The 25690-nt window shown below is 51.1% G+C and overlaps 2 protein-coding genes across 4 annotated transcripts in view; both read left to right on the top strand.

The window, feature by feature from the left end:
* Positions 1 to 2507, top strand: part of YRDC (yrdC N6-threonylcarbamoyltransferase domain containing) — a 2975-nt gene extending 468 nt beyond the window's left edge. The window contains exons 2-7 of the mRNA XM_042015369.1: positions 17 to 107; positions 255 to 450; positions 635 to 749; positions 1051 to 1170; positions 1348 to 1490; positions 1835 to 2507. Coding sequence (XP_041871303.1) covers positions 17 to 107; positions 255 to 450; positions 635 to 749; positions 1051 to 1170; positions 1348 to 1490; positions 1835 to 1898 — 729 coding nt within the window. The 3' untranslated portion in view covers positions 1899 to 2507. The remainder of the gene's footprint in view (positions 1 to 16; positions 108 to 254; positions 451 to 634; positions 750 to 1050; positions 1171 to 1347; positions 1491 to 1834) is intronic.
* Positions 2508 to 6745: 4238 nt separating this feature from the next.
* The window catches only part of EPHA10 (EPH receptor A10), a 46233-nt gene continuing 27288 nt past the window's right edge, over positions 6746 to 25690 (top strand). The window contains exons 1-2 of one of the 3 annotated variants that reach the window (XM_042015616.1): positions 6746 to 9549; positions 9648 to 9760. Coding sequence is in view for 2 of the 3 variants with exons in the window: in XM_042015612.1 (XP_041871546.1) it covers positions 20494 to 20590 (97 nt within the window). In the remaining variant the exon portion in view is untranslated. Of the gene's footprint in view, positions 9550 to 9647; positions 9761 to 18223; positions 20591 to 25690 lie in introns of those variants that run through there. The other 2 variants (XM_042015612.1, XM_042015614.1) reach the window with 2 other exon arrangements.

The following is a 25690-nucleotide window of genomic DNA, read 5'->3' as shown; positions in this document are numbered from 1 at the left end:
GGCGCGGGCGGCGGAGGGAGCGGCGGGGCCGGGGCCGGGTCCGGGGCCGGGTCGCGCCCGCCTGGTGCTGCTGCCGCCCGGCGGCGGGGCCTGGCCCGACCCTCACGGTGCGCGCGGGGAACCAGCGGAGGGGGGAGGCTGGGCCGGCGGCGGGAGGCCCCCAGTCGAGCTGGGCTGGGCCGGACCGGAGGGTGGAGGCCCCGGCCGGCGAAGGCAGGTGCCCGGTCGCCCCGCTGACGCCTGGTGTCGCGCAGGTTGGAGGGAGGCGGTGGCGGCCGCGGCCAGTGCCTTGCAGGCAGGCGGGCTGGTGGCGGTGCCCACGGACACGGTGTACGGCGTGGCCTGCCTGGCCCAGGACTCGGCCGCCGTGCGCAGCATCTACAGCCTGAAAGGGCGGAACGGTGCGAAGCCGCTCGCCATCTGCCTCGGGGACGTGGAGCGGCTCTACAGGTGAGCGCGGCCGGGCCGTAGAGCCCGCGGGGCTGCCCGGAGATCCCGGCGGGCTGCAGCACCTCCTCTCGCGGACCCGGAGCCCCACGGAAGGGATGGGAGGGCATTGCTGGAGCTGCCTGAGGTCCAGTCGCCCGGCCGACACCGTGTGCACATCCTGATCCAGCTGTCTCTGGCCCTGCAGGTACTGCCACGTGAATGTTCCCGACGAGCTGCTGCGGGACTTGCTGCCGGGACCAGTGACCCTGGTCTTACAGCGTTCAGAAGAGCTAAATAAAGACTTGAATCCGTTCACATCAGTAAGTCTTGGCTACAGGATTGATCTCAGGGCTTCGGGGGCAGGGGGCTGGTTTTGTGTTGCTGCTGTAACATTTGTCCTTACTTGTCCCCAGAAGTGGTCCCTGTGTTGTCCTGCTCCCTGTGACTGACCTGGACATGGCATAAACCAGCATTAGGGCCTGATTTAAGTCTTGGGTTATTGCTGGTTCAGCAGATGTAGATCTGTCAGTTCTCTAGAGCTTCAGCTTTAAGTCAAGAGAACTTTAGGCAATGCAAATTAAAACCAGTTGCTGTGTGTAAAACCCTCCTCTTTCGCTGCAGCTGGTTGGTGTTCGCATTCCAAACCACCCCTTCATGAGAGACCTGGCACGTGCCTGCTCGGGACCGCTGGCTTTGACAAGCGCCAACATCAGCTCCCACGGCAGCACCCTGACCGTGTTGGTGAGGTTCTTTCATCCCTCAGGGATGTCACTGGGGCAGTTTGGCAGAGCCCCAGGCTCTCTCAGTTGAACTCAGCTTTAGCAATAAACCAAGAGTTGCTCTGTTGCTATATTTTTATTTTATTTAAATGATACTCACAAACCACTGTCAGGACTGTTACCCACAGCTCTCTTGCAGGAATTCCAGGACTTGTGGCCTCAGTTGTCCTTGGTCATTGATGGAGGCCCCATAGGAGACATCCAGAGCCCAGAGTGTCGCTTGGGGTCGACTGTGGTTGACTTATCTGTGTCGGGGAAATTCTCCATCATCCGGCCTGGCTGGTGAGTGTAGCTGGGGCTTTTCCCTTGCTTTAAATGAGACAAAGCTTTTGGATAGGGTTGGGTCATGCATTACTTTGCGTTGTTTTGTTCTGCTTTGTTTGCTTTGCTTTGCTTCCCACAGCAGTTCCACCTTTCCATTAATGTTAACTTTGGAGCACGTACAGAAATCCTCAAGAGCTCTCAAATTCCCCTTTCTCAAGGCTTCTATGTGAAGCTGTAGTTTCTGGAGTTCAGGCTCTCCTTAGTTCTAAGTGCAATCCTGTGTCTCACCAATTACTCTTCCCCAGAAAATGCAGTTTAATGCTCCAAACCCTTTGTTCTGATGGCTCTGTTTCTCCCTGCAGTGCACTAACACCCACAGTTGACATCTTGAAGAAGAAGTATGGCTTGCTACCAGAATCTTCCTAACCCTTGGGACTAGGAGCTGGTGGAGCTGGGCACTGTGTGCCTGTGCACTCAGGAGTGGGTGATCATGGCCTTGTTTAATAAGGTCAATGGGTTATGTCAAGGTAAATAAAAAAAAGTCTAGAAAACCCTTTCTGACCTCTTTGTGCTGCTGTATTGTTCCCAAATGTCTGTTCTGTTATCCTGATCAGGCTTTGTGAATACAGTGATTATGAAAATTAAACTGTTGTCAGGATGGTGTGGGGAAGAACTGTGTGCCCCACCCACTTCTGAGTGCTCATCCCATGCCATCTGCACTGGAAGGAAAGCAAACATGGAGTAGAGGGGTTTGGAGCTTTGAGGGTGTTACAGCTGTGGTGTTCTCTGGCTGCTTTTCTCTGTTCTAAATGCAATTGAAACCTACTACTGAGATAAAACTGTCAGTGCTTCTGAAAATCCACAGTATTCAGAAAACCTAGGCTAGAGCTGCTCAGAGCAACCTGCTTCCTCCTAATGCAGAGAATGAAATAAGCTCTTGGCGTGATGATCTTCCTTTGTTTAAATGTAGAATTCTCTCTTGATTTTGCTCTAAAATGGTGCTAAGCTGAAGTAAACAGGGAATGGATGAAAGTGTCCACTGGTATTTGTCATTGATTTAAAAGTAAAGTTGTTGGGAAGCAGGGAGGAGGTGGCATGGGATGTGGAGTCAGGATCCTTTCCCTGGGTGGAACAGCTCCACTGGGGTCTCCAGCGCTGCCTGTGGGATGTGAGTGGGGCCTGTGCCAGGGCCACTCCCCTGCCTGCACCCAGCCCTTGCACAGCCTGTGCTGGGATGGTTTTTCTCAATGTCTTGAGGGCCATGGAGGAGTTTTCTGTTGTTACTGCTCAGAAGCAGCTATTTCAGGCACTGCCAATGGATTGTACTACACACACAGCTGACCCCAGAGTCAGCATTGCCTGTCTGGAGCTTCTGCTATAAAATTCCCAAAGCACCAGGCTGGGTGAGTTACTGTCATTTGTAGAGCGAGAGCATGAGGGATCTCTGGCTGTTTCCCCTTCTCTGCATCTCTGCTCTTACCCTGCCTTTCCCAGTCAAGTATCCTTGGGCATGGAGGCGCTGAGGGAAATCAGAGGGGTCACTTCCTTTTGCGTGCGGAGGACCACTTGTTCTGCCCGCCTGTCCCTATAGTGCTGGCAGACACTGCTCTGAGCAGAGGGTCTGGTGTAGTAGAGGGGGCAGAGTGGGGCACTGAGGGTCCCTCTGTGGGCCCTGGTGGGTAGTAAATCTGGGCAGTGACTCTCCACATCCCTCAGTTCACACCGGCACTGAGCAGAGCCAGAACTGCTGCCCTTGTGCCCCCGTGCCTGTGGGGGTGTGTAAAGGCTGTTTGGGGGCTTGCTGTAACCTCCCACCACAGTGAGCAATTTCCCTGCTGGATTTGCACAGTGGGCAGCCCCTGCGTCATTCCCTCAGCTCATCAGCTATTCACCCATCCTTGCTGGGCTACTCCAGTGCTCATCCATCACTCGCACCTGCCATCCACTTTCCAAATGTTTCCTATTTTCCCAGTGCTGTATTTCCCTGCTCAGACAAGCTGATCTTGCACCATCGATAACCAGGTGCAGCTGTGCCCCTGCCCTCTGTGCTTGCAGAGGCACACGGCTCTGCTGTGTGCCAGTGGAGCAGCTGAGCCATGGTCACCGATTGAACCATGCAGCTGAGGGGCCTCTAGGAACCTGCTTCTCTGGCTGTGGGGGCTCTGCTGCAGCAAGGTCCTCCTCCTTCCCTTAGGGACTCGGAAACATGCAGGTGGAGCTGGTGCCCTCACAGCCAGGAAGGGCTCCTTTCCTACAGCTGGGTGGGGAGTGATGCTCCCCCAAGTGAGCCACAGCCTTAAGGAAGAGCAGGCTTGCCTGAATGGGACTGGCTCTGGCATCTGCTCTGGGATGCCTGGAGCACCTCATCTTGGCCACAACCTGATGTGGCATTTGCGAGTAGCCTTGGTGGGCAGAAAACTGGGGAAGTGTATCACCATCTCAGCTGCTGCCTCTGCTCATGGCTCATTCCCTGCTGCCGGTGTTCAGTGTCCCTGCAAGTGACAGCTTTATTTATACCACCAGCATCAAGAGGATGAGCCATGCATCAGGCATGGGTGAAAGGGCTAGTGCTGTCGTTCTCTTGCAGAAGCTGCAGGCACTATAAATTCCCTCTTTCCTCTGGCTTCTGGCTGTCTGTGGGGCATTGTGCTGTCAGCATGATGTGCTGGGCACCAGCTGAAGTGACAAGCCTGTGTATCAGCATTGGGGCACTGTCAGCACCTCTGGAATGCACCAGCATGAAGCAAACCCGGGATTTGTTGCTTATTCACGTGTCCTTGGTACTTCCCAAACTGGGACCCTGCTGCTACACCGAGTGACTGCAGAGCCCTATGTGCTGTGGGCGGGGGACATGGTAGTGGGTCCAGCAGCCATAGTGAGTCATCAGGACACAGTGACCTGTCTGCTGGGACATGGTGAAAATATACCCCAGCCCAGCCAGGACATGGGGATCAGACACAGCTTCTGCTGGAATGGGAAGGTACCTTTGGAAATCTGGTAGGTGGGACTATAAACACATTCATAAATGTACTCACAGACCAGGGTGTCCCTAGTGTTTGCAGCCCTTGTAGAAGTCACATTGGTGTGAGCACTCAGAGAAGAAGTTACATGGTTTGCATTTTAATTAGCACTTGCCCTGCAAACAAAAGTGCATCTGTAGAACCTCACTAGCGGAGCCAGTTCAAACTCGTGGAGCAATGGCTCAAACGAGCAACACCAGGCCAGGCTGCCTGGGCCAGGGTTGGATTGGAGGCGAAGCTGCTCGATGTCTGACCCTTTCCAGCCCTGTTGGAGCTATTGGGAATGCTGCTGTCTGAGGCATCCAAGAGCCCTAACCAGGGAGAGGTTTTACTCCATCACTGCAACCAGAGATCTGTAATGCTGCTGCTACTGCCCTCGTTCTGCTTCCCAATGAAATTAAAACTAGACTTGGGCTAATTAAGCTGGAAACACAAAATTGCAATTTGCAGCTGATTAAGTCTTTAAAAGAATATTTATGTTAATCTTCTTCTGATTTATTTTCTTGTAATGTCTTGACTAGGAGATAGCTTGGTAAGATGATTCTAGATGGAGCCCAGCCTGCCCTGCCAGATGCTGGGAGCTCAGAGTGGGGTTTTTTCACTCACTGTGGTTACAGGCAGGAAAAATGGTCTTGTCTGTCTGGGCCAGGCCTGTATGCAGCAGGGTATGCTGAGTTGCAGCTCTTGGTTTTGCTGCAGGAGTGAGTCCATCTGTGTCAGGAGAGGGCTGTGAAACAGTGCGTGGAAAGGGGCATCCACTGGACAGCCAACTTTGGCTGGGGCAGTTCTGCCTCTCCTGCAGCTCCCAGACGTGGCTTTGCTGTTGCACAAGGAGGCTGCTGTGAAATGCTCTTTTGAGTTTATCCTCCCAGACTACAAAGGCCTATTGTAAAAACCCAGTTTCCTTCTGCACACTGTGCGTGCATATCCACTTACACTGTCCTCCAGCCCTTCTTCCAGCTCCAGAGCTGGCAGAATGCTGGGCAAGTTTCCGCAGGATACCGGTTTAAGGAATTAGTCTGCAGAAGTGTAAATGATAAAGACAGAAGGGACCTTGAAGTCATCTGGAGAGTCTTTCTCAGACAGCATTCCTGCTTCCAGATCACCCCAGGTACATTAGTCAGATTTGCTCTCAGCTCCCTTTTCTGGAGGATGTTCTGCCTGACTGCTCTTCTTCCTATTTTCCAGTTCCTTAAAAAAAATATTTATTTGGACTGGAATTTTTCAGGGGCTTAAAGGTAACACGGTCTGTGTTCATCCACCTCTTCTCCATTTTTTTCCCTTTTCAGAATGGCTGTGGTTTACCCACCCTGGTCTTGACGCCTTGGGGATGGCTGCAGGGAGTCCCTGGGGAGGGGGCTCTGGGCAGCACAGGTTGAGGTGGGGAAGTGCTGGCATGCCATGGGATGTCACCGCTGCAGTCCCTGCGTGCAGGGAGAAGAGGTCCAGAGGTCAAGGGCTTTTCACTGTGGAATTGTTAAATTAACTATTAATTTAGTTTTGATTAAATTAAAACTTTTTTTTTTTTTACCAGCAAATGATTCTCTGCATAATTAATGCTGGCTGAGACTGCTGATTCACTTGCTGCTGCTGTGGGACAGAGCATTCATTGCAGTCCAAGACGTGCTGGGTTCCAGGGGCAGTCCTGTAGGAAAGCCATGTGCGGCCCTAGGGAGAACTTTGGTGCCCGGGACAGGGAAAGCACTGGATTAGATCCCCCATTGCAATGAAACTATTAATTTTTATTGGTGAGCCCACTCTCCCCAGGGTCTGGGGTGATGCTCCCCATTAACTCTGCCTACAGGGGCTGGGAGTGGCCCGGCTGCAGCTCTGTCAGGTGCAAGTTGTCATCAGCCACAGCTTGATTGGATGATATTTCTGGGGAACGAGAAGCTCCCAAGCTTCTGGCAGTTACCTGCCCATTGTGAGCAGAGGAGAATTTTCAGTTTTTTTTCCTTGTTGTATAGCTGTACCCTCTAAACACCCTTCAAACGCTGATAGGCTTCCCAAGGTGTGGAGAGAGCGCTTCCCTGCCTCCACGTGTCTGAAAGCAAAAGAAATGGTGAGTCACAGGGATTTGCGGTTTTAATAATGAAATATCATCTTTTAAAACCTGCAGTGAGCAGGGCAGTTGGTTTCATTATTCTGAGCATGTTTGGCCAAAATCCTCTGCTGGTTACCAGACATCCATTCCCCTCTGCTGTGTGGCTGCAGCTGTGGTGAGATGAGTGGTGGGGCAGGGATCAATGGTGGAGCAGGGATGGAGGTGGGATGGGGATCGCTGGCAGGGCAGTAAGCACCACACCTGGCTGATGTGGGAGCCCCAGGGCTGGCAGAGAGAGCAGTCAGTGGGGCTCTGTGGTGCCTGGCTGAGGATGGCTGGGATTGCAGTAAAACTAAACTTAGCATCCAGGATGTTCCTGAGAGACACTGTCAAGGTGCCACTGGTGTTTGGAACAGGCTGGTCCTGCAGCCAGCTGGGAACGCTGGCGAGATGAACATTCAGTGCAGAGACCATGTTTGCTCTACTTGTGCCCTCCGTGGTTAATGCTCTGCAAATAACTTGGCAATGACTACAGTTAGGCCAGGACATCTCCCTGTAATCTGGATCCCTGTTGTGCTGTCAGACTCAATTCAAATTTAATTTGCTAAAGGTGTATATCAGGCAGCTTTTTTTCCTTAACACAAAACTGAGGGGGAAGATAATATTGATGGAAAAATAATACAAGTTCATATTCTTCTAACCTTAAGGAAGGAAAAGAGATGCCAGAAAACTTGGCTAAATTTACATTTTAATGGGAAGTGTTCTGACTGCCTGCTCTGAGAAACACAAATTGCTTTCCAGATGGGACCCTCACTTTATACCAAAGTGCAGGGAATTAAATCCAGCAGCCTCTGATGAGATGAAAGGGATATCTGGAGCCACAATCCCCACAATCAGCCAGTGGCAAGGACAAGCCAGGCTCTGGTGGTGAGGCCAGGCTGTTGTCCCACCAAGACCAGGGGCACAGGCCAGGCGGCTGCTGGGACTAAGGGACGTGGCTCCTGACTCCAGCGTCTGGAGGTGTCATGCCAGTGAGTGGAGGGCTGTTTGCTATGTGTTTCAAACCCTGGGTGACCATGACCCTGCCCCTGCTGGTGTACCCCAGCCCATTTTGGGGGCACTGACAGAGGGAGGGCTGGCTCAGAGGGGTCTGTCCTCATATGTGGCAAGGTGGGGTCTCAGTAGTGGTAACTGCACTGGCACAAGTGCCACTTCAGCCATTCTTACTGGCAGCTGCAGTGGGAGCCTCCCAAGAGCCTGTGCCCAAGGCAGCTGTGCTCTCTGGGGTGTCTCTGCCCTCTTGTCTGTTCCTTGCCAGAGCAGCTCAAACTTGCAGACAGGCTCCAGCAGTCTCTCTGTGGTGCCAGCCTGGTGTCTCGGACCCCCATACAGCCAAAAGCTGTGCCCAGGACAAGCTGCCGTTAATTTCTTTGCATCTTAAAGCTCTTTGAAGATGAAAGCACGGCACAGTGCTGCATAGTCTTATCTCTGGCAGGGCCTGTCACCTGCAGACATTTCTGGCATATTCACGAGCACAGCAAAGACTCATCCCTGCTGGGACTGAGTTCCTGGCGTGTGTCCCCACCCCATATGGTCCTTTTCCAGTTGTCAGAGCAGTTGTGTGCAGTGGATGGGATGTAAATTCAGTGTCGTATGGCAAACGCATCACTCAGACAAGGAGACAACATGCTTATTGGGGATGCTTCCAATCCAATAAAATAAGCAAAATCATCCATGTTAGAGGCTCAGTCAGAGCAGATGCGCTGGCACCCACAAGGCTGCTTCCCTGGGGGAAACAGTGTCACTGTCTGGAAACCAAGGCAGTGATAAATCATAGGTGACCTTCAGTAATTTGTTACTGCCTTGTGCAAAACACTGCTGCTCCTCTGGGCCAGTCCTGGGCATCTGCCTGGGATCACAATGATTCCGATCTTTACTATCATAATGGGTTTGTCATGGGTTAGATAATGACAAAAGGCTGCGGATGCAGGAGAACACAGACGTGGAGCTGCTGCAAGCAGAGCACAGTGTGGACCAGTGGCAGGTACCACTGGTGTTTGCTGCTGTGGGAAGAGCCATCCCCAGCTGCTGGGTCTGCAGGGCTGAGCAGGGTTGCTCAGAGGCCCCGGTGGCTCTTGTGTGCTGGGACAGAGAGAGATGGTTTCTCATGTTTCCAGATTGCCAGGCATCAGCAGGCTCAGTCCTGCCTCACACTCCATTGGTAGCAGCAGGACTAATGCTGTTAGTGGAACCGTCGGGAGAAACGCAGAGCACTCGCAGTGTGTGTGGCATGGCAGATGTTCTGGTAAAGAGATGGAGCAGCTCAGGGCGAGTTCTGGAGATTTGGGGTTCGCAGTGATGTGCTGAACTCCTGCCCAAAAGTGGAGCCAAGCTGGAAGGTGGTGGGGTGGGAGCCTTGGAGTTTGTTGGTCACAGACAGGAGCTGTTGGGGTGAAACTGTGGGCTGGAGCTGCATACGGGGCTGTGGTGGAGGAGAGGGTGTTGGGCCCTTCAAAAACATCAGTGGGCACCTAGTTGGGCCCAAATGACAGGTTTCAGTGCTTCTCCTTGGAGAGGCAGTCTTGCACTGTTCTCCCTGGCAGCAGGGTGCTCTGCACCAAAATACAGTGGGGGCTGGGACCCCTCCTGCCACACTGGTGTGAGTGGCTAGTGGTGCTCATGGGGTTGACTCGGGAGCCACACCAGTGTTGAAGAGAATTCTGAGGACTCCCTGCAATGACTCAGGCCAGACCCAGAAGCAGGTGCCTGAGTTTAACCAGCAAGTTTGTGTCACAAGGATTCTGTGGGCTTGGCTGGAGTGAATGTTATTTCCCCCCAAAAGTCACAGGGAGACAAAACACCTACTAAAAACAAAGCTTCCCTTGATACTTCAATTGCGAAGCAAAATTTATGTTTTGATTTTGGAAATCAATGGCAATTCACAAATTATTCTCCTGTGCTGCTACAGGTCACCCGTCAGCATTGGTCTCTGCTTGACAGGAGCTATTATGAGGTTTGTTTGTTTGTTTGTTTGATATTAGTGGTTCAGCTGCTCTCCAGGTTGGTATGGTAATGAAAAATTACAGACTCATGGGCTTTTTTTCCAAACAGTTTTAGAAAATGCAGCTGGATGACATCATCACAGTGCCACTGAGCACACCAGCAGCAACACCTGGGATGAAGCAGTGTTGAGAAGGGCATGTCCCCATGCAGGTGAGCACCAGGTGAGTCTGGTGTGGGGCAGCAGGCTGCAGCTCCAGAGACATGGCTCAGACACACTGCTGCCCCTGTGTCCCTTCATCTTTCCCAGATTGTTTATCCCTGCGCCCATTGACAGTCTGGAGGGACCAGAACATTTCAGGATCACTGCTGCTTCCTCACTCTGTCCCACCCATTGCCCACTGTGTTGGGATCCTGGCTGTGTTGGGATCACCTTTGCTGGTGATTCTTAAAGTGACCTTAAAACAGTCCTTCATGACACGTGTCGCAATGTCTTGGAGGTCCTGGGTGGTAGTGGGATGCACTGAGTGCTGTTGTGTGGCCATTTTTGGGGATGGAGCAGCAGTTCAGAGCCCATGGGGACACAAAGGGGTCCCAAGCTGGGATGGGTGTCCCTCAGGAGGGGTCTGTGATGCTGGCACTGGAGCCATCCCAGGACCTGCTGGGCTCTGCAGGCGTGGAGCTCTTTACCAGCACCAGGCCTGTGCTATTATGGGCAAATTACCTGCAGAATGCTTTTTTAATCTTGAGAGAAATAACTTGATTAGTAATTATTGGTGCAGAACACTTGGGGAGTCTCTGCAGAGGGAGAGGACAGGCTGTTTCACTGGAGCTGCCTGTCAGTTTTGTCACCTAATTATAAGACTGTTCTGTGCCAAGACTCGGGACAGACAGGAAAAAACCCTCAGTGTAATTGTATTGGTCATATTTTATAGCCACTAATTACTTGCTTCGCAATTAGCATTTCTCTGGCTGGCTGAGGAGCTGTCACAGCCCTGGCTCATGATACATAGCTCAGTGCTTCCCATGGCACAGCTTCCCAGGGCTGGCAGGGAAGGGGGCTCAGGCCCTGTGTCTGCAGCCCAACAGCACAGGAGGGAAAGGGGGGCTGACCGTCACTGGGGTGCGGGTGAGGGATGTGATGGTGTCCATATCTGGGACAAGATGCTGGGTCTGGGCTTGATGGCTCCACCTGAGCTCAGTGTGATCATGAATCAAAATTCTGATGTGAACTTTAGCTGCATCCATAAGCTCTTCATTTATCATTATTAAAGATATGTCAGTGTTCAAACTCTGGTTTACAGCTGTAAATTTATATTGTATGTTGTCTCTGATACAGTATTCTTGTCCAAAGCCCATCAGGCAGTTTTCTACTTATTAGGAATTAATGACTCATAAAACAGAGCCAGAACAGGCTGTTGGTGTGAATGAAGGGAATGCTGTGGCTATTGGGTTTCCCTCCTGAAGAATTATGAAGGGACCCCAATTAGCAGGTAATTGGGTCAATCCACCCTCTGAGCAGGTCCTGGGCTGAGCTGTGAGTTGCAGAGGATCCTGGCCCTCTGTGGGATGTGGGGGCTCAGCCATCCCAGCCCTGTCAGGCTGCACTGCCAGGTACTCTCCTCTTACATCTTACAATACATATGTTAACCCTCTGGTTCTCTCTGCACTGGCAAATCTTCAAAATCCTTCACCTCCAGGAAAGACCATCTGCTGCTGCAGCACCATAAAAACAGCTTTTGGCAAGCGAAAACTTCAGTTTATCATTTTAATTCAGCCCAATGCCAAAAGTTCTGTAATTTATTGTGCCTTTTGCAAGGTTTTTCTCTAAGTGTCTGTATGGTTGGTGTTTGTTTGGGAAGTTTTAGGGATCTTATGTTTGTGTGAGTGTCTCAGGGTTGTCATGACATGGCGAGAGAACTTGTCTGGTCTGAAACTGCCCTGGGCTGCTGTGCTGACACTCTTCCATAAACACCAGTCCTAAACGAAAACTCTTCTAACAACTAAATTAAATGGAATCAAAGATAAATCAGCAGTTAAATGCATTTGTGGATGCCTGGTGTGGTGCTACCGGTGGACTGGGGATGATGTGGCAGTGGGAGCTGCAGCCTGGCATGTCCTCCTGGAGCTCAGAGGAGGAACAGCTCTGAGAGGGGTTGTACTGAATTGTTTGTCCATTTGTTGCTTCCTTTTGGCATTGCAGAGGAACTTTTGCATCCCAGTGCCTGATTTGTAGGACCTTTGCTCACTCACTGGGACAAACTTGTATTTTGGTTAAAGCATTACAGAGGGATACAGTGTGATAGAACGGGCAACGTTATCTCTAAGAAGCAATTATACTTCATAATATGCATTAATTAAAATGTTACACTTAAACCAAGTAGCTAATTACAGATCTTTTAGCTTGATAGAGTGTGGGAAGGGATAATATAAATGGTAATTATTGAGTTAAGCAGAATGTAATGTGCATCCAGGGCTCACCTGGGACATCTCAGTCAATACTCAGTTACTTCACTCTCTCTGAAGTCTACGTGCCACCTGAAGGCTCATGCTTGCCTCCTGTGACATCATCAGTACTGTGATGTGCCTGGGCTGGCGGGTGAGCAGTGCCAGGGCCAGAGAATGTGTCTCATGAGGCTGATGTGCTTTGGCAGCCAGCTCTCAGTCCATGTCTGACCTGCCCACCGTGGCCCAGCCATCTGGCCTGTGGCACGTGCTGGTGGTCCGGCTCGGCCCAGCTCCTTCCTGTGGCCTTTGCACAACGCTGGGTTCCAGCTGTGGACTTTGCTGCTTCTCAGCTTGGCAGAACTCCTTGAGGTTTCTGCCATTGCTCCCTGTCACTGCAGGGAGGCAGAAGTGTTACGTTGTGTGGGTCTGTGCCACTGGCAGTGCCTCCGGGTCCATGCAGTGTGCCCTGCCAAGACCCTGTGCTTCTTCAGCATGCCTTGACTGAGCATCATTTCTGGCATTGCACAGCCCTTACAGTAACACAGAGGAGAAATTCATTTAGCAAGGCTTAAGGTCAGATTCTGAGAGTTAACAGTTGCGAGGTCAGGAACAGAGAGTTACAGGAGGAAACAAAACACAAACCACAGCCCTACACCGATTGCAGGGGACAGGCTGCTCCCTCGGCTCCGGTCGCAGTGCTGCAGGGCTCCAACAGCATGCGGCCCCAAGTTAGTTACGTTTGTGGCCAGCAAAAACAGAGGCAATGCTCCTCATGCCTTCCTGTCAGATGGGAATGGATGGGAAGCCATCCCAGACCAACTGCCACATTCCCTTCTGGGGATGTCTGGTGAAGTAACCCTTTCTGCAGGTGTGGGGTAGCCCTGGAGAACTGTCAGCACTGACCACAGCCATCCTGGCACTGCAACAACGTCCCGACAGCTGATGTGAGCTTAATGACTGGATGTGAATGTACTGACTGGCAAGCACTGGGACTTGCTGGCTGGGGAACTGGAACTTGACACAAAGCCAGGTGTCTGGCTGGAAAATTCTGGCTTGTTTGGGAAAGGTCACTGTGATGCTTCAACACTTGAACTAGTTGGATTATGAACAGCTCCAAAAACCCAGCAGTAAATGGAAAGTGGGATAAGATGTCCCGTGGATTTCTTGGCAGGTGATGTGGGCAGGCCGGCCTGTGCACACTGTGGCAAGGCCAGCACTGACAGAGGGCACGATCCGAACTATACCCACTGCAGGCTGAGGTGAGACAAGCTGTTGGCCAAAAACACAGTGAGCTCAGATGAGAGTGAGAAAGGGCTGGGTAAGGACGGCAGCTGCAGGCAGCTCCAGGGCCTTTGGGCTTGCTGTGGTGAGGGCTCGGTCCTGTCCCTGGCATGGCCGTGGCTGGGAGAGGTGCTCGGAGGGATTGTGGCAGGAGAGACCCTCTGGCTGCTGACGTGGTGGGGACAGGTCCTGCTGGCTCCCAGTTCTGCAGCAGAAGGTAGCACTGCCTCCTCCCCTTCAAAGGCAAAATGCTAATTTCTGTCTGAGCAAGAAGAGTCACAAATTGTACATCAGCTCCTTCATCTGTGTGCTCCATGCAGCACCTCTGCAAAGGGTTTGAACAGGGATGAAAAGCCCCTGTTAAGAAGGGAGGCTGGTTAAGTACCTGAGTACGGTGCTGGCTGGCAGCTGCTCCAGGCCCATGGTGAGTATCTCAAAGCCTGGGGTGCCATCAAGGGTCCCCAAACATCTGCAAGGGAAGAGCTTCTTTAGAATTACTAACAGCGGCATCCTGTGTCCTCTTTGGTCCAAGCTGATGTTTGCTGAAGGATATTGGAAGAATTTGTAGAGATATTTCTCTTTAATCCTGTCCAAAGTGACAGCAAAATCAAACTAAAAGGCAGGAGATCATGTGCTGTTGTTTTAGGCAAGAGCCCAGTGGTGTTAATGAAGGGTTTTATCACTATGGGGGCTGTTTGATTTAGAGAACAAAATACCCAAAGTAACAAAGCTGGATGAATTAAAAGCCTAACAGCATAAAAATGTATTATAGCCCTACAAATTCTTCAGGGAACTTGTCTGGGCTATCCCATTCCTCCTTGAGACCAGTGACACTGCCAGCCAGCCCTGTCCTTCCCTCTGGGGCTGTTCAGTACTTGGTTGCTGGATTTACCAGCAAATCCAAGGAGAGAGGTTTTAGGGGCAGGCAGACGGTGGCTTTTGGCAGGGATGCAGCCTTGTGTGGTTGTTGGGGGTTTCAAAGAGCCAGGATACCATTTCTCACTGTTTAAGGTTTGACTTTTATTTGATGAGTCAAGGGATATAAATAAATGGACTGTGTTTGCAAGGGTGATGCTTCTGCATCTCTGACTGGCGTGAACAAGGGCTGGGGGGGAATAGTGGGTAGGGATGTTTCTGAGAATCTTCTTCAGTCTTTGCTCTGCTTTCCTGGCAATATCAGCAAGCTCTCCAGCACTGCTGCTCTCTAATCTAATCAGACCTAGGGAAAGAAGATTCGCTGCAGTGTCTGACCACTTAGATAGCCACCAGCAGAGTAAATACCAGACATGTTCTGTGAGAATGGCCAAAAGCTATTCCAGCCCTTTTTAATGCAGAGACAAGATCTCTTGAACCTGGACCTCTCCCTGCTTTGGGCTGCTGCTCCAAATTCCACTACTGCTGGCCTTTAGCAAGACTCAGCAGGTAGGTTCATCGATACAGAGGAGGATCTGTGTCTTGGTTTGAAAAACAGGTGTCTGTTAAGGAAGGCAGGAGCCTCCTTTGGAATGGAGAATATGACTTCTTTCTCTCCAAATTGTTATAACTTTGAAATTAAGGGGCTTTCAGGCAAAGATACGAGAAAGGGAATAACAGTTCTTTACTCGTATGTATAACAAGGCAAACAAACAACAACAATGGCAGCAACAACAAACAAAACCAGAAACCCGGCGCCAGCCTCTCTCGACTGCAGGTGCTTTCCCATCGGTGCAGTTCCGGTCACAGCCGGCAGGGCCGCTGTGGGCCCGCCGCGCTCGCTGCCCGGGGCCGGTGGCGAGCGCAGGCGGCAAGGAGCGATGGAGAAGGGGCTCTTTCACCAGCCCCCTGCGGCAGTCGGTCTCCGTGTTCTCCCAGGATAGCAAAAGGAGCTGTAGTACGAACCTCCGGAGAAGCAAGTTGGAATGGCAGGACTTCCCCGCAGGCAGAGGGTGAAAAGTTACAGTATAGCACAAACCCGGAGCAAGGGCGGAGGTACGGCGGGGGTTGGGCAGCAGCAGCCCGGCTCTGGAACACGGCAGGGAAAAGGGCCCCCGGACTTTTTCACTGGTGTTGGCTGGAAGCTGGGTCCAGGCTATGCGAAGGGGGGCAGCCCTTGGCGGGAAGTGGGGTCTTCTCGGGTTCTGGCAGGCACGCACTGGCTCTGCGCTTCCTGACAGCCAAGCAGCAAAAGAAGTCGAGCCAGCAAGCTCAGTCACAGTGCCGAAGCAAAAGAAAAACCTAAAAGAAGCAGGCAAAACCCACAGAAACAGCAGGAGCTGTGGTCTGAGATACTGGCGCGTGTGTCCAGTTGAACCGCCCGCGCTGGAAGAGAGGGGCTGCCTCTCTTTTCGCCTTCAATTTCTTCTGGAAACCTTGGCCTGGCTGCCATTCATCACGGTAGCCCCGGAGCCAGGGAGGATGGGGCGTTGGGCGGTGACAGCCGCCACCCCGGGCACAAAACAAAACAGATCGAAACCTCCCAAAATGGGATGGGATAATAAACCATCCCCAAGACAATCTGTACATGGGGAACTCAGAACAGGGGGTATGCAGTCCCTTCCTTCTCATGAGCATTTACGGGTGTCTTCCAAAATGTTTTTCTTTATGACTCTTGATTAGTAGATAAAAGACCACTTCTTCTTTTAATGGAGTCTCTGATGTTAATGGTCTCCTTCCAATCAGATTAAGGTGTTTTGGCCTGTGGAGGGCCATCTAATGGAGGATGATTGAGAAATATCTGGTTCACAGCTAGCTCCTTGCACTCTCACTGTGCTGTGCTGCTGCCACTGAGACGCTGCCGGGAATTAAAAAAAAAAAAGGCTGGAGGAGTTCACCCCCTCCCTTCACAGGGGCTTCAGCACTCCCTCCTACCAGGCTCTTCTGCGCTGTGGGCACATCCTGGGACCATTCCAAGAAGCACATGGAGAATAGGGGGCTGTGCTCACCCTACTGAGCTCCTGGGGCAGCTGGTGCTGCAGCGACTGCCCTCCCCTCATGCAGTGGCAGCTGTGCTCCCTGCCTGGTCCTGCCCTCCCTGCCTGCCCTCCCTGCCTGCCCTCCCTGCCAGCCTCTGCCATGTGCTACATACAAGGGCAAAGCAAAGCGCTGGAGTCTGCTGGATAATCACAGCTATTAGATGCACTCGTGTGTGCAAGAGGGTGTGAAATGCAGATGGATGGAGGACCCTGGGGAGCAGGAGAGAACAAGTGGGGACGTGCCCATGTCTGCGCTGAGGCCAGGATGGAGCACTGGCTGTGGTTGCTGGCCTGGGGGTCCTGGTGTCCCTGAGCCCTACTCAGCCATGGGCATCTCTGACTTGCACAGAGCAACTCCCCAGGTTGGTTCCATTGTATTAACAAGGCACCACTTCTGCATTTTAAGTGTGTGCTCCTTGATATTGTCCTGCCTCTAAATGATCCTGGAAATGCATTGTCTACTTAACTACTTTTTAATTAAAATTCAGGGATATTAGAAAAGAGAAATCAATTCTTGTCACAATTAAGACTTGGTTTGAACAATTGCAGCATGTTTCAGTGAAGGATCCTCTCTGGGCTTATTGATCTGTATTGTCATAATGTCTAGGTTATTGCCATGGCTCAGACAGTCTTAAATTAATATTTTACCTGAATTATGTATATTTTCTGGCAGGCAGAGGAGGCTGCCTCCTGCCACCCAGAGCCTGCAGAGCTCCCTGGGTCCCCGTGCCTGCTGACTGAGGCCTGGGCTGGGATAAGCACCTTGTCTCCTACAGTGTCATGCTCCTCTGGGAGCCTGGTGATTGCACCCAGGGCCTGGTGACTGGTTGGGCAAGTCAGGTAGTCTTGGGGTTTGCAGCCCCAGAAGTGTCTCAAAGTTTGGAGGCAGCCACAGGGCAGCCAGTGGCACCAGTTGAGCAGGAACTGGCAACTGGCAGTGCCCACGGAGCATCCTGCACCCGGCGCAATGCTGTGTCTCCCTGCTAACGGGAGCTGGAGCAGGACGAGGAGGGCAGGCTAGCACAGGAGCCTTCCCCATAGGTGGCTGTGGCTCCCCCAACCACTGAAGTCTGTCTCCCTCTCCTTCTCCCTTTCCCTCTCTTTCTCTTCCTCCCTCTCCCTCTGCAGAGCGAGGTTGGTGGGAGGTCTCTAGTGCTTTCCACAGTGACAGTGGACAGAAGGGTAGAAGGCTGATTAATCAAAATCTAATATGATGAAGGACCTTTTTAAAGGTAGAAGATGTCCCAGTTATGGTTTGTCTGCCCTTTAAAAGTTCTTGAAAACTAGGGGGTCTTGGAGGAAAGAAAATTGATTTCTCATGGTTTCTCTTGTACCTTGGGGCAGAAAGTAAATTCAAAGGGGCCCTGCCATGAAAGGTCAGAGTCTACTGCTGTGGCTGATAATGAGATCTCTCAGAGATAAATCAAAACACCTGGACTTCACCACAGAGCAGCTACTGGTTTAACCCAAGATTTGGAATCAGGAAGAAGAGAGGGCACATCCTAAACCTTGCCTGCTGTGGAAGCAGAGGTGGCAGCAGTAATGCTGCAGCCCCCATTATGCTGGTGCCAGGGCTGTTCTCTCCTGCCTGGTGGTGCCTGGCACATCCAGCAGCTCCCCACAGTTTGTGCGGAGCTTCTGGCCCCCACCAAGGTACCTTTCATGTCATCACTGCTCCCTTACATGCAGTGGCACATCAGCAGCAGCTCCCACAGCTGTGCTCCCTTCTCCCTGTGCTCCCCCCAGTCCCGGGAGCCACATTCCCCAGACATGGGGGGCTGGGGAAAGAGAACCCTGATGGCCTTGACAACACTCTTTGTTACCCAATGGCCGTGGCTTCCAAGGCTGCAGCCCACTAGATCCCATTTACTTTGTGGTAAGTAGGATTCACATAATAACTTCTGGCTTGTATTAATGCTTTTAATCGGCAGACCTCAGAAAGAGATGAGCCAGAGAAAACCAGGAGAGAGATGCTCAGAAAAAAAGAAAAGAAGCAGCGAAAAGTGAGTGGGATGAACTCTTTACCTCTCTATCCCATTAGTATGTTTGCCGTGGATTGCAAAATCCTGTTAGGCACAGGCAGCCTGCAGATCTCGAGGCAGCACAGAGCCTGCAGTATTAGTGCTGGCTTTGCAGCAGTGCCAGGGCTCTCCTCGAATGCTGGCTGCCCTCAGGGTGTTGGGGAGGGCTCCAGCACAGCCTGCCCCTGGCTCCAAGTGCCTCCCCCTCACTGGGACTCCCTGGCTCCGATATTTGGAGCTCTTGGTTTTGGGTTCAGTGACCCTCAGGCTCTGTGTTCGTGCCTTTGCTGTGTGACTAATTGGAGAAGTATCTAATCCTGTTCTCCACCGATGTCACTGTTGTGCAGCCTGTGATTAAACATGCTGTCAGCTGCTGCTGTTTACAGATAACAATGCTGCTTTCTCTCATTCCTACACTATCAGACTCATTAGGAAGGTTTATGGATAAATTAGTCAGTCTGGGATTGAATAATGTCTGAAATGCATACACTGAGAATGTGCACTTTCCTGCTCTGGGTAGCCAAATGTGACAGTGACCTGAACCGCTGCACAGGGCAGAGGCCCAGCCCCACACCAGGGTAACCCCCAGATCCAGAGCCTAATTGCTGTCCCCACGTGGCCTCTCTTCATTGAGACTCTTCCAGGAGTGAGCCCCCCACTTCTGGTACCAGGCTGGAGATAGCAGTAAGTGTCTGGTTGACAAAATTCTCTCTGATGCTTCATTACAGCAGATTCTGCAATACACATAAAAAGAGGCTCTTTTCCTGCTCTTATTGCATGAAACACTCATACATTTCCAGAGAAGATTCCTAGTAGGCTTGGTGCATGGCTGTTCGATACAGGGGGAACAAACTGCAGCTGCATATGGGAACAGGTTGTTTCTGCCATTTGTTATTTTTTTCCCTAATTATGATGCAGATTGGATGCTCTCTCCAGCATTCCCTCCCTTTCTGTTTATTCAAGCAGGATTTTTGTGAATGTATACACCAATTTATTTCTGGGCCCGGACTGCCCCATTAGAATGGAGCAGAATTTATTGCTTCCCTGAGCTGCAGCCCTTTCCCCAACCCCCTTCCACCACTGGCCAATGCTGAGCCGGGATGGGAACAGGGCTGGGATGCACCACTGAGGAGGATCCCTCTCTCCATCATTGGGACAGGGCTGGCAGGACCCCCATGGCAGCTATCCTGGGGGATGGTGTGGCCAGCAGCTGGCAGTCTCTCTCTCCAGGGCTGCATCTTGCCCTGGCAGAGTGGCAGGAGGAGCAGAGGCACCTGCAGGCATGGAAAGCTGTCCTGCTCTCTGCTGAGCAGTGAGTAATCTGTAATTACTGGAGAGCTTTCAGGGAACAGGACACACCATGCTGGTGCCTTATTTAGAGTCTGCCCAAGTGCTGAGTCCTGGAGTGCAAAATGCATCTATGAATTAGCCACAGCTGGATTAAATTGCTAATTATAATTTGCAAAGTGTATTCCCCTCTTCTATCATGGACAAATGAAAAAGACTCACCCTGCATGACCTCCCTGTCACCCTCACCCCTTGACAGGGGGATAATTGGTGAATGTCTTGTGGTGATTGAGTTACCAAGTAAGTCCTGAAGTGTCTTTCCTCATCAGTGTGTCATGCAAGTTGCATCTCTTATTTGCCTGATGAATAAGAGTCAGAGCAGCATCACTCCATGGAAATCCACAGCAATTCAGTGCCCTTGTTATTGTTAAAGGGCATTTACTGCCTTTTTATTGAAGGACCAAGAAAGTTAGAAATCTTGGTAATGCATTTTAAATGGTGATCAGCACAAAGATATAAACATAAAAAAAGCTCTTAATAAATAGAGGAAACACCATGAAACTGGGAATCCAGGCACAAGGTGCATTGGCACTTTGGGGTCCCCATTTGGGGTGCAGGGATGCTCTCCTCAGGAGCAGTGTGAACCAGACTGGCACATACTTAGTCTTCAAATTAACCAAGGTTTGGGTTGTGGATTCAGTGCAGTGCAGCTCGGAGCTGCTGAAGGAGGTCTGGGAAGACCTTAAGCTGTGGAGGGAGCCTGGCACCAGGGCAGGCACTGGCCATTGCTGTGGCCACTCTGGAGCTTCTTCCCTGGCACTCAATGCTGGACACTCACCTCAGAAGCCACACGACCAGCAGGACCAGCCTGTCTGAAATGCCTCTCACAATGAATGATGGCCACATGCTTCAGATCCATTTGTGAAACATAACCAGCCTGCTGTACGACCATTTCTGATGTGACTGAAAATGAAAATCCTGATGACAGCACTTCAAACAGAACTGCTGCAAATCTCTATAAGTGGTTTTAATGAAACCAGCCAGGAAGAAGGAGAGCAAATCAAAGGTAGGACAACTCCTTTGTTCAAATTACTGTAATTGGTATCAAAATTACATTAGTGGTTGTTTGCACCATTATACTTGAGGTACATCCTCATTACTCCCTCAGTTCTCAGAGGCTCACACACCTGAGCTCTCACTCTGCATATCTGCCTTTCAAGCAGAACAAGTGAAACCACAGCAGAGGGGCAGGCTGAGGGGGAAGAAGACTGTGTGTACAAACACGGGTGCTGGCATCCTGCCCTGTACTCAGCACCACCAGCAAAGCATCTCTGAGGGGCTGGACCTGCCTCCTCCACGAGCCTTCCCACTGCTCCCAGGGTGCAATCCGGGGAGCAGATCCCACACACTCTGACTCCTGAGCTCAGTGTGTGCTTCCACGTGTCCTTCAGGCTCTGTCACCAGATTGCGACACCTGGATCCCTCCTGTCTGGTTCTAATTAATAGTATGTGGTAATTTGTCTCTGGTTGAGTTGGAACTTAACACCAAGTGGATCCATGCCCCAGCCAGAGGCAGGGTTCATACTGGTGATGACAGAACGGGGTATGACTTATGTAAGTGTAATGCTACTATGCTGCCTGGAGCTCAGGATTTTCTCAGTATATGATGAATGTGAGGCGTTTAAAAAAATTAGACACTCTATTTTACATTGTTTGCTAGAACGTGGATATCTGTGGGCTCTCTGGAAATCCATTAGCAAGAAATGTAAAGATGCTTGAAGGCATTTACCCAGATTAGCTGTGTTTATGCAGTCAAGGGTCTTTTATGTGATTACCTTAAAAGCTAAAGAACTGCTGCAAAACATTTATAGTGCAGACATCCTGAAGCAAAGAGTACAGATCTGACAGAAAGACAGAGCTGTTAAAAAGCAAGTGCACAGCTCTGGTTGCTTTGTATTTGCAGACAAACAACCCAGAAGGTAGAAGGGTTTTCTCTTTGCAGCACTGAGGCTGGGCTATGCAGCTTTGAGCATGAGATTTATGGGGAAGCTTTACAGTAACTTTCATTTTCACTGTGATTTCTGCCAGTTAGCAGGAGGGGATGAGCAGGGATGGGCCAGCACTGGCTGTGATGGAGTGTTGTGCCCCTGGGAAGTGGTGTCTGAGCCCTGCGATCAGCTAGGGGTGGCAGACTGGTGAGGTGCCATTGGGACGGGATTGCCTGAGCCGCTTTTCTCTGTGGGATATTCCCTAATGCCAGGCACACTTGTGGTGTATTGCTGCGACTTCCTCTGCTCTGGCTCTGCCCTTGTCACAGCAGAAGTCCTGGAGCATGTTTGTGTGACATGCCCAAAACAGTACAAAATTGCAGAAATCCTTTGTTTTTCATTGTATGAAAATAGTTTCACATGTGGAAGAGAAAGAGAAATGCAAAAACTTCCATGAGGTTTCTGCCTACTCCATCTTTTGTTAAGGGTTGCTCTTTCAGGTGTACATTGAGGCCTGCATTCTCATGGCTCCTTTGTCCTTTAGCATAAAAAGTAATTTGTCAGCAAAAGAAGAAAAGTTTTGTTTTTCAGTACAGATCTGGCTGTCCTCCCGCTGAGACTTTCAACTCTTTATCTCAGGAATTGATGGTCTTGGTTTCTGATTCTCTTTCCTTGGTGTTTGTATTGATTTTTTTTTTTTCCAGGAGGGTTATTTTCACTGTGGTGTCAAAACTGTATTTCTGTCTCCACTTACAGCAGGTAATAGCTCAGCTCAGCCAATTATACATTTTCTGGGCTGGCCCCACTCTTTGTACAAGTTCACCTGACAGCCTGGAGCCTGGATGACCTGACGTCTTTGCTTTCCCTTTGCTGTTGTCTCTATAGGCACCTTCTGCAGCTGCGGCAGCAGTCAGGAGTAGGTAAGGGCAGCAGCCCCAGAGCTGGATGTGAACAGCAAAGGTGACCAGACAAACTGGGTATTCCTCTTCCTCCACCTGCAGATACTGGTCCCTTGTTGTGCTGCTCAAGGAGCTGGTCGGCTGTACCATCCCAGGGACAGCATCCCTCTGTCCTGTCCCTGGCTTGGCCTTGGGCTCGTGAAGAAATCCAGTAGTGTCCATTAAAGGCTGCTCTGTTTTCTTCACTCCAGCAATGGCTTTTAGTTATCTGCTGTTGCTGAAACAAAATTCATGAGATTATTTCCCCAAAACCTGATACTTAAAATCTTAATTAAAATACCTCTGGCTGTTCTAGTACCAAGATTTTATAAGTGCTTGGAATAATATTTCAGATAAATGGAAAAGCTGTGTACTTTTACATGACAGACCCTTCTTCTAGTAAAACATACCTAACATCAAATCCTCCATACACTTCCAAAATCCTCTTCCCTGCTTGGCTCTTCAGTGACAGGAAAGTGTACACGCCTGTGGAGCTTGGTGGTGAATGGAGCTGTCCCAGGGGTCTGGACTGATTTGCTTCATGACATTGATACCTTCTACTGTCCCAGCAGTGAGACCCAGTGCGTGGATACTAAAAGGAAGCTGCTGTGCCTGGAGGCAGGCAAGCGAGATCCTGTATATTACACTGTGAGAGTTGTGTGTCATATTAGAGCAATCTGGCTTTAATGGGCATCTTTCAAGCACAAGCTAGCTTTTTCCCACACTTGACTGATCACACAAATAACTGTGATTAAAGGTCAAGTGCCTGGGTTTTTCTATTTTCTATGCGAAAAAAAACCTAGAAGTTAACATAGCATGAAATTGTTATGCAGTTCTGAGCCTTTAACGACAACTAAATATCACTTTTCTTCCTGGGTGGCTTGAGAAATCTTCAGTAACAACGGGTCACTTCTTTTGGTTTCCACTTGAGGAAGATTATAAATAAACCCTGTCTTTTGCTTCCCTGCTCCGTAACATGATGGAGGGAGGGTTTTGACTGTATGAACTTGTGCCCCCAGTCAGCGTGGCTGTTCCTGGTCTCACTGGGAGCTCCTGAGCTGCAGGTGTATGGCAGGAGGGGCAGCTGGGCTCCAGTGCTGGTGCAGCAGCACACAAAGCACTGACCCATGCTGAGCTCTCCTGGATGGGAAGAACATTGTTAAATGGATGGGAACTTCCTCACTAGTAAAGTTAACACAGAGAGAAAAGGCAATGACCATGTTTGCAAAAGAGCTGAGAAATGAAGGGAGAGTTGGAAACATCCTCTAGCTCCAAGTGCCCAGCTGGGCTTGGTCTGTGGACCAAGCACCAACCCCCACGAGCAGGGGCTGGCCATGGGGTACCATAGCCTGGCTGGGCTGTGCTAGATGGAGGCTCAATGTTTTTACTTCAGACTTGCAATATTTTACATTTGACACATAATCACAGCAAAGGGAACATCCCACAGGAACAAATGTTTGCTTTGGTATCATGGTATCCGCCGCTGCGGGAAAACTGGCGGGCGTTCAGCCTGACTAAACTTTGCAGGTACCAGCAACACCTAAAATTAGTAATCATCAAACCTTGTTGAGTTTCTCCCCCGATGCAGGAGGCTGTGGGCCTGGTGGCAAATACCTCAGCTTCAGTGAGCCAAGAATTGCCTCCCCCAGCCCAGGCAGCCCCCCTGCAGCCTCATGGTGCTGTGCCTGCTGCCACAGCACTGTCCTGAGTGTGGGTGTCATGATCCAGTTATTAAAAGGCTATTAGAAATGCCTCTGCCCAAATTAAGGTGCAAACAAGACTATATGCCGATGTCAATAGTATGGGTTTTATTTGATAGTAAATATGAAAGAGAGTGAGGAAAGAAGAGAAAGAAATAGAAAATAGGTGAGGGGGACAAAGAGGGCGACAGAGAATATCACCACTCCGTGGATCCCAATGGTGTTCCATTGATCCTCTCCAGCTGGTCTTCTTAGTGGTGAAGGTCCCCCTGGAAGGCACAGAATCTGAAGGCTTAATATACGCTCAGGCTAGGTAGGAAAACTCAGGCACTTTCTTGGGGGGCGAGTTTGCCATTGTCTCATACAACAGACTCCAGGTTTGTTGCATCACATGCAGTCCTGCAGTGCAAGGCCTCAGGAATAGCTCTGGGGGGCACTTCGGGAGGTCCTTGATGGATTATGACACCCCCTCTGCTGCCTCTCACGTGAATGTCCCCTGGATGTGGCCTCTGGGGTTGGGGGTTCCACAGCTGGGCCACTTTGTGTAAGGGAGGATGGGTGTTCACTGTCCCTGAGCAGAGGTTATGGCAGACTGAAACTTCCTCCCCCCACCTCGGCTGGGGGAAATCTGCAAACCTGCTCCCAGCAAATGGGTCTGTGGGCTATGGCCTCCCCCACCGTGAAGAAAGCCAGAGATGATTCTTGGCACGGCTGCCGGGTTTGGCTCACATTCTCTTCCTTGTTTACTTGTTTGTTTCTCCCCGGGCCTGAGGTTGATTAAAGAAGAGTTTTCCCATTATCTAATCTCAGTAGTTTGACTTGAAGTCCGAAGTTCTTCAAGGAGGTTTCTGTGGTTGTAGCTTCTTTATACAGTTTTTGCTATAATGAGCAAAACTTTGTATCAATATTTGAGGCATGAACTATTTCAGTCTCTGACAGTGGGTCTGGCAGGACCCACCCTACCTGGGGCTGCCTTTTCCTGGGGTTTCTGTCTGGGCATTTTTGCTTTCACAGCAGTTGCTGGGCTTGGAGGACCTCGACATGAAGCTGGGAATAAAATTTCGACCCAGAAAGGCAGGACAGAGGGCTCGACAAAACTGACATTCCTGGGCATCACTTGCAGGCCAGGGCAGGGATGAGACCTGCCCCACTCCTGTCCTGGGCCCTGTGCTGCGGGAAGGAGGCTCTAACGCAACACTCTTGCTCGCTATCGGCAGCAGGAAGCAAACATCATCTGGGCATGGGGGCGGCACAGCACTGCTGATTATGGCCGCAGCATCTCGGCAACACCGAGGGCTGCCCGTGCCCCAGCAGCCCTTTGGCTTCCATGGGGAGGGCAGCAGTTCCAGGCAGCCCAAAGGTCAGCACCGCCGCGTGCAGCCGCTTCCCTCAGGAGCCAGCCCCGTCACCGAGCCCGGCCCTCGCCGGCCCGGGGCCGCCCTCAGTCGGCTCCAGAGTGACCGCCTGCCCCCGCTCGCCCCGCCCGGGCTCGCCCCGCCCCTGCCGCCGATTGGCTGCGCGGGCCGAGGCCACGCCCCGG

This window comes from Corvus kubaryi, unplaced genomic scaffold (assembly GCF_017639235.1).
Source record: "Corvus kubaryi isolate FWS band 111438036 unplaced genomic scaffold, C.kubaryi_AGA036_p1.0 split3-37304, whole genome shotgun sequence".
Taxonomy (NCBI): domain Eukaryota; kingdom Metazoa; phylum Chordata; class Aves; order Passeriformes; family Corvidae; genus Corvus; species Corvus kubaryi.
The sequence above is the reverse complement of the archived record's forward strand: the minus strand, read 5'-3'. Positions and strand labels throughout refer to the sequence as shown.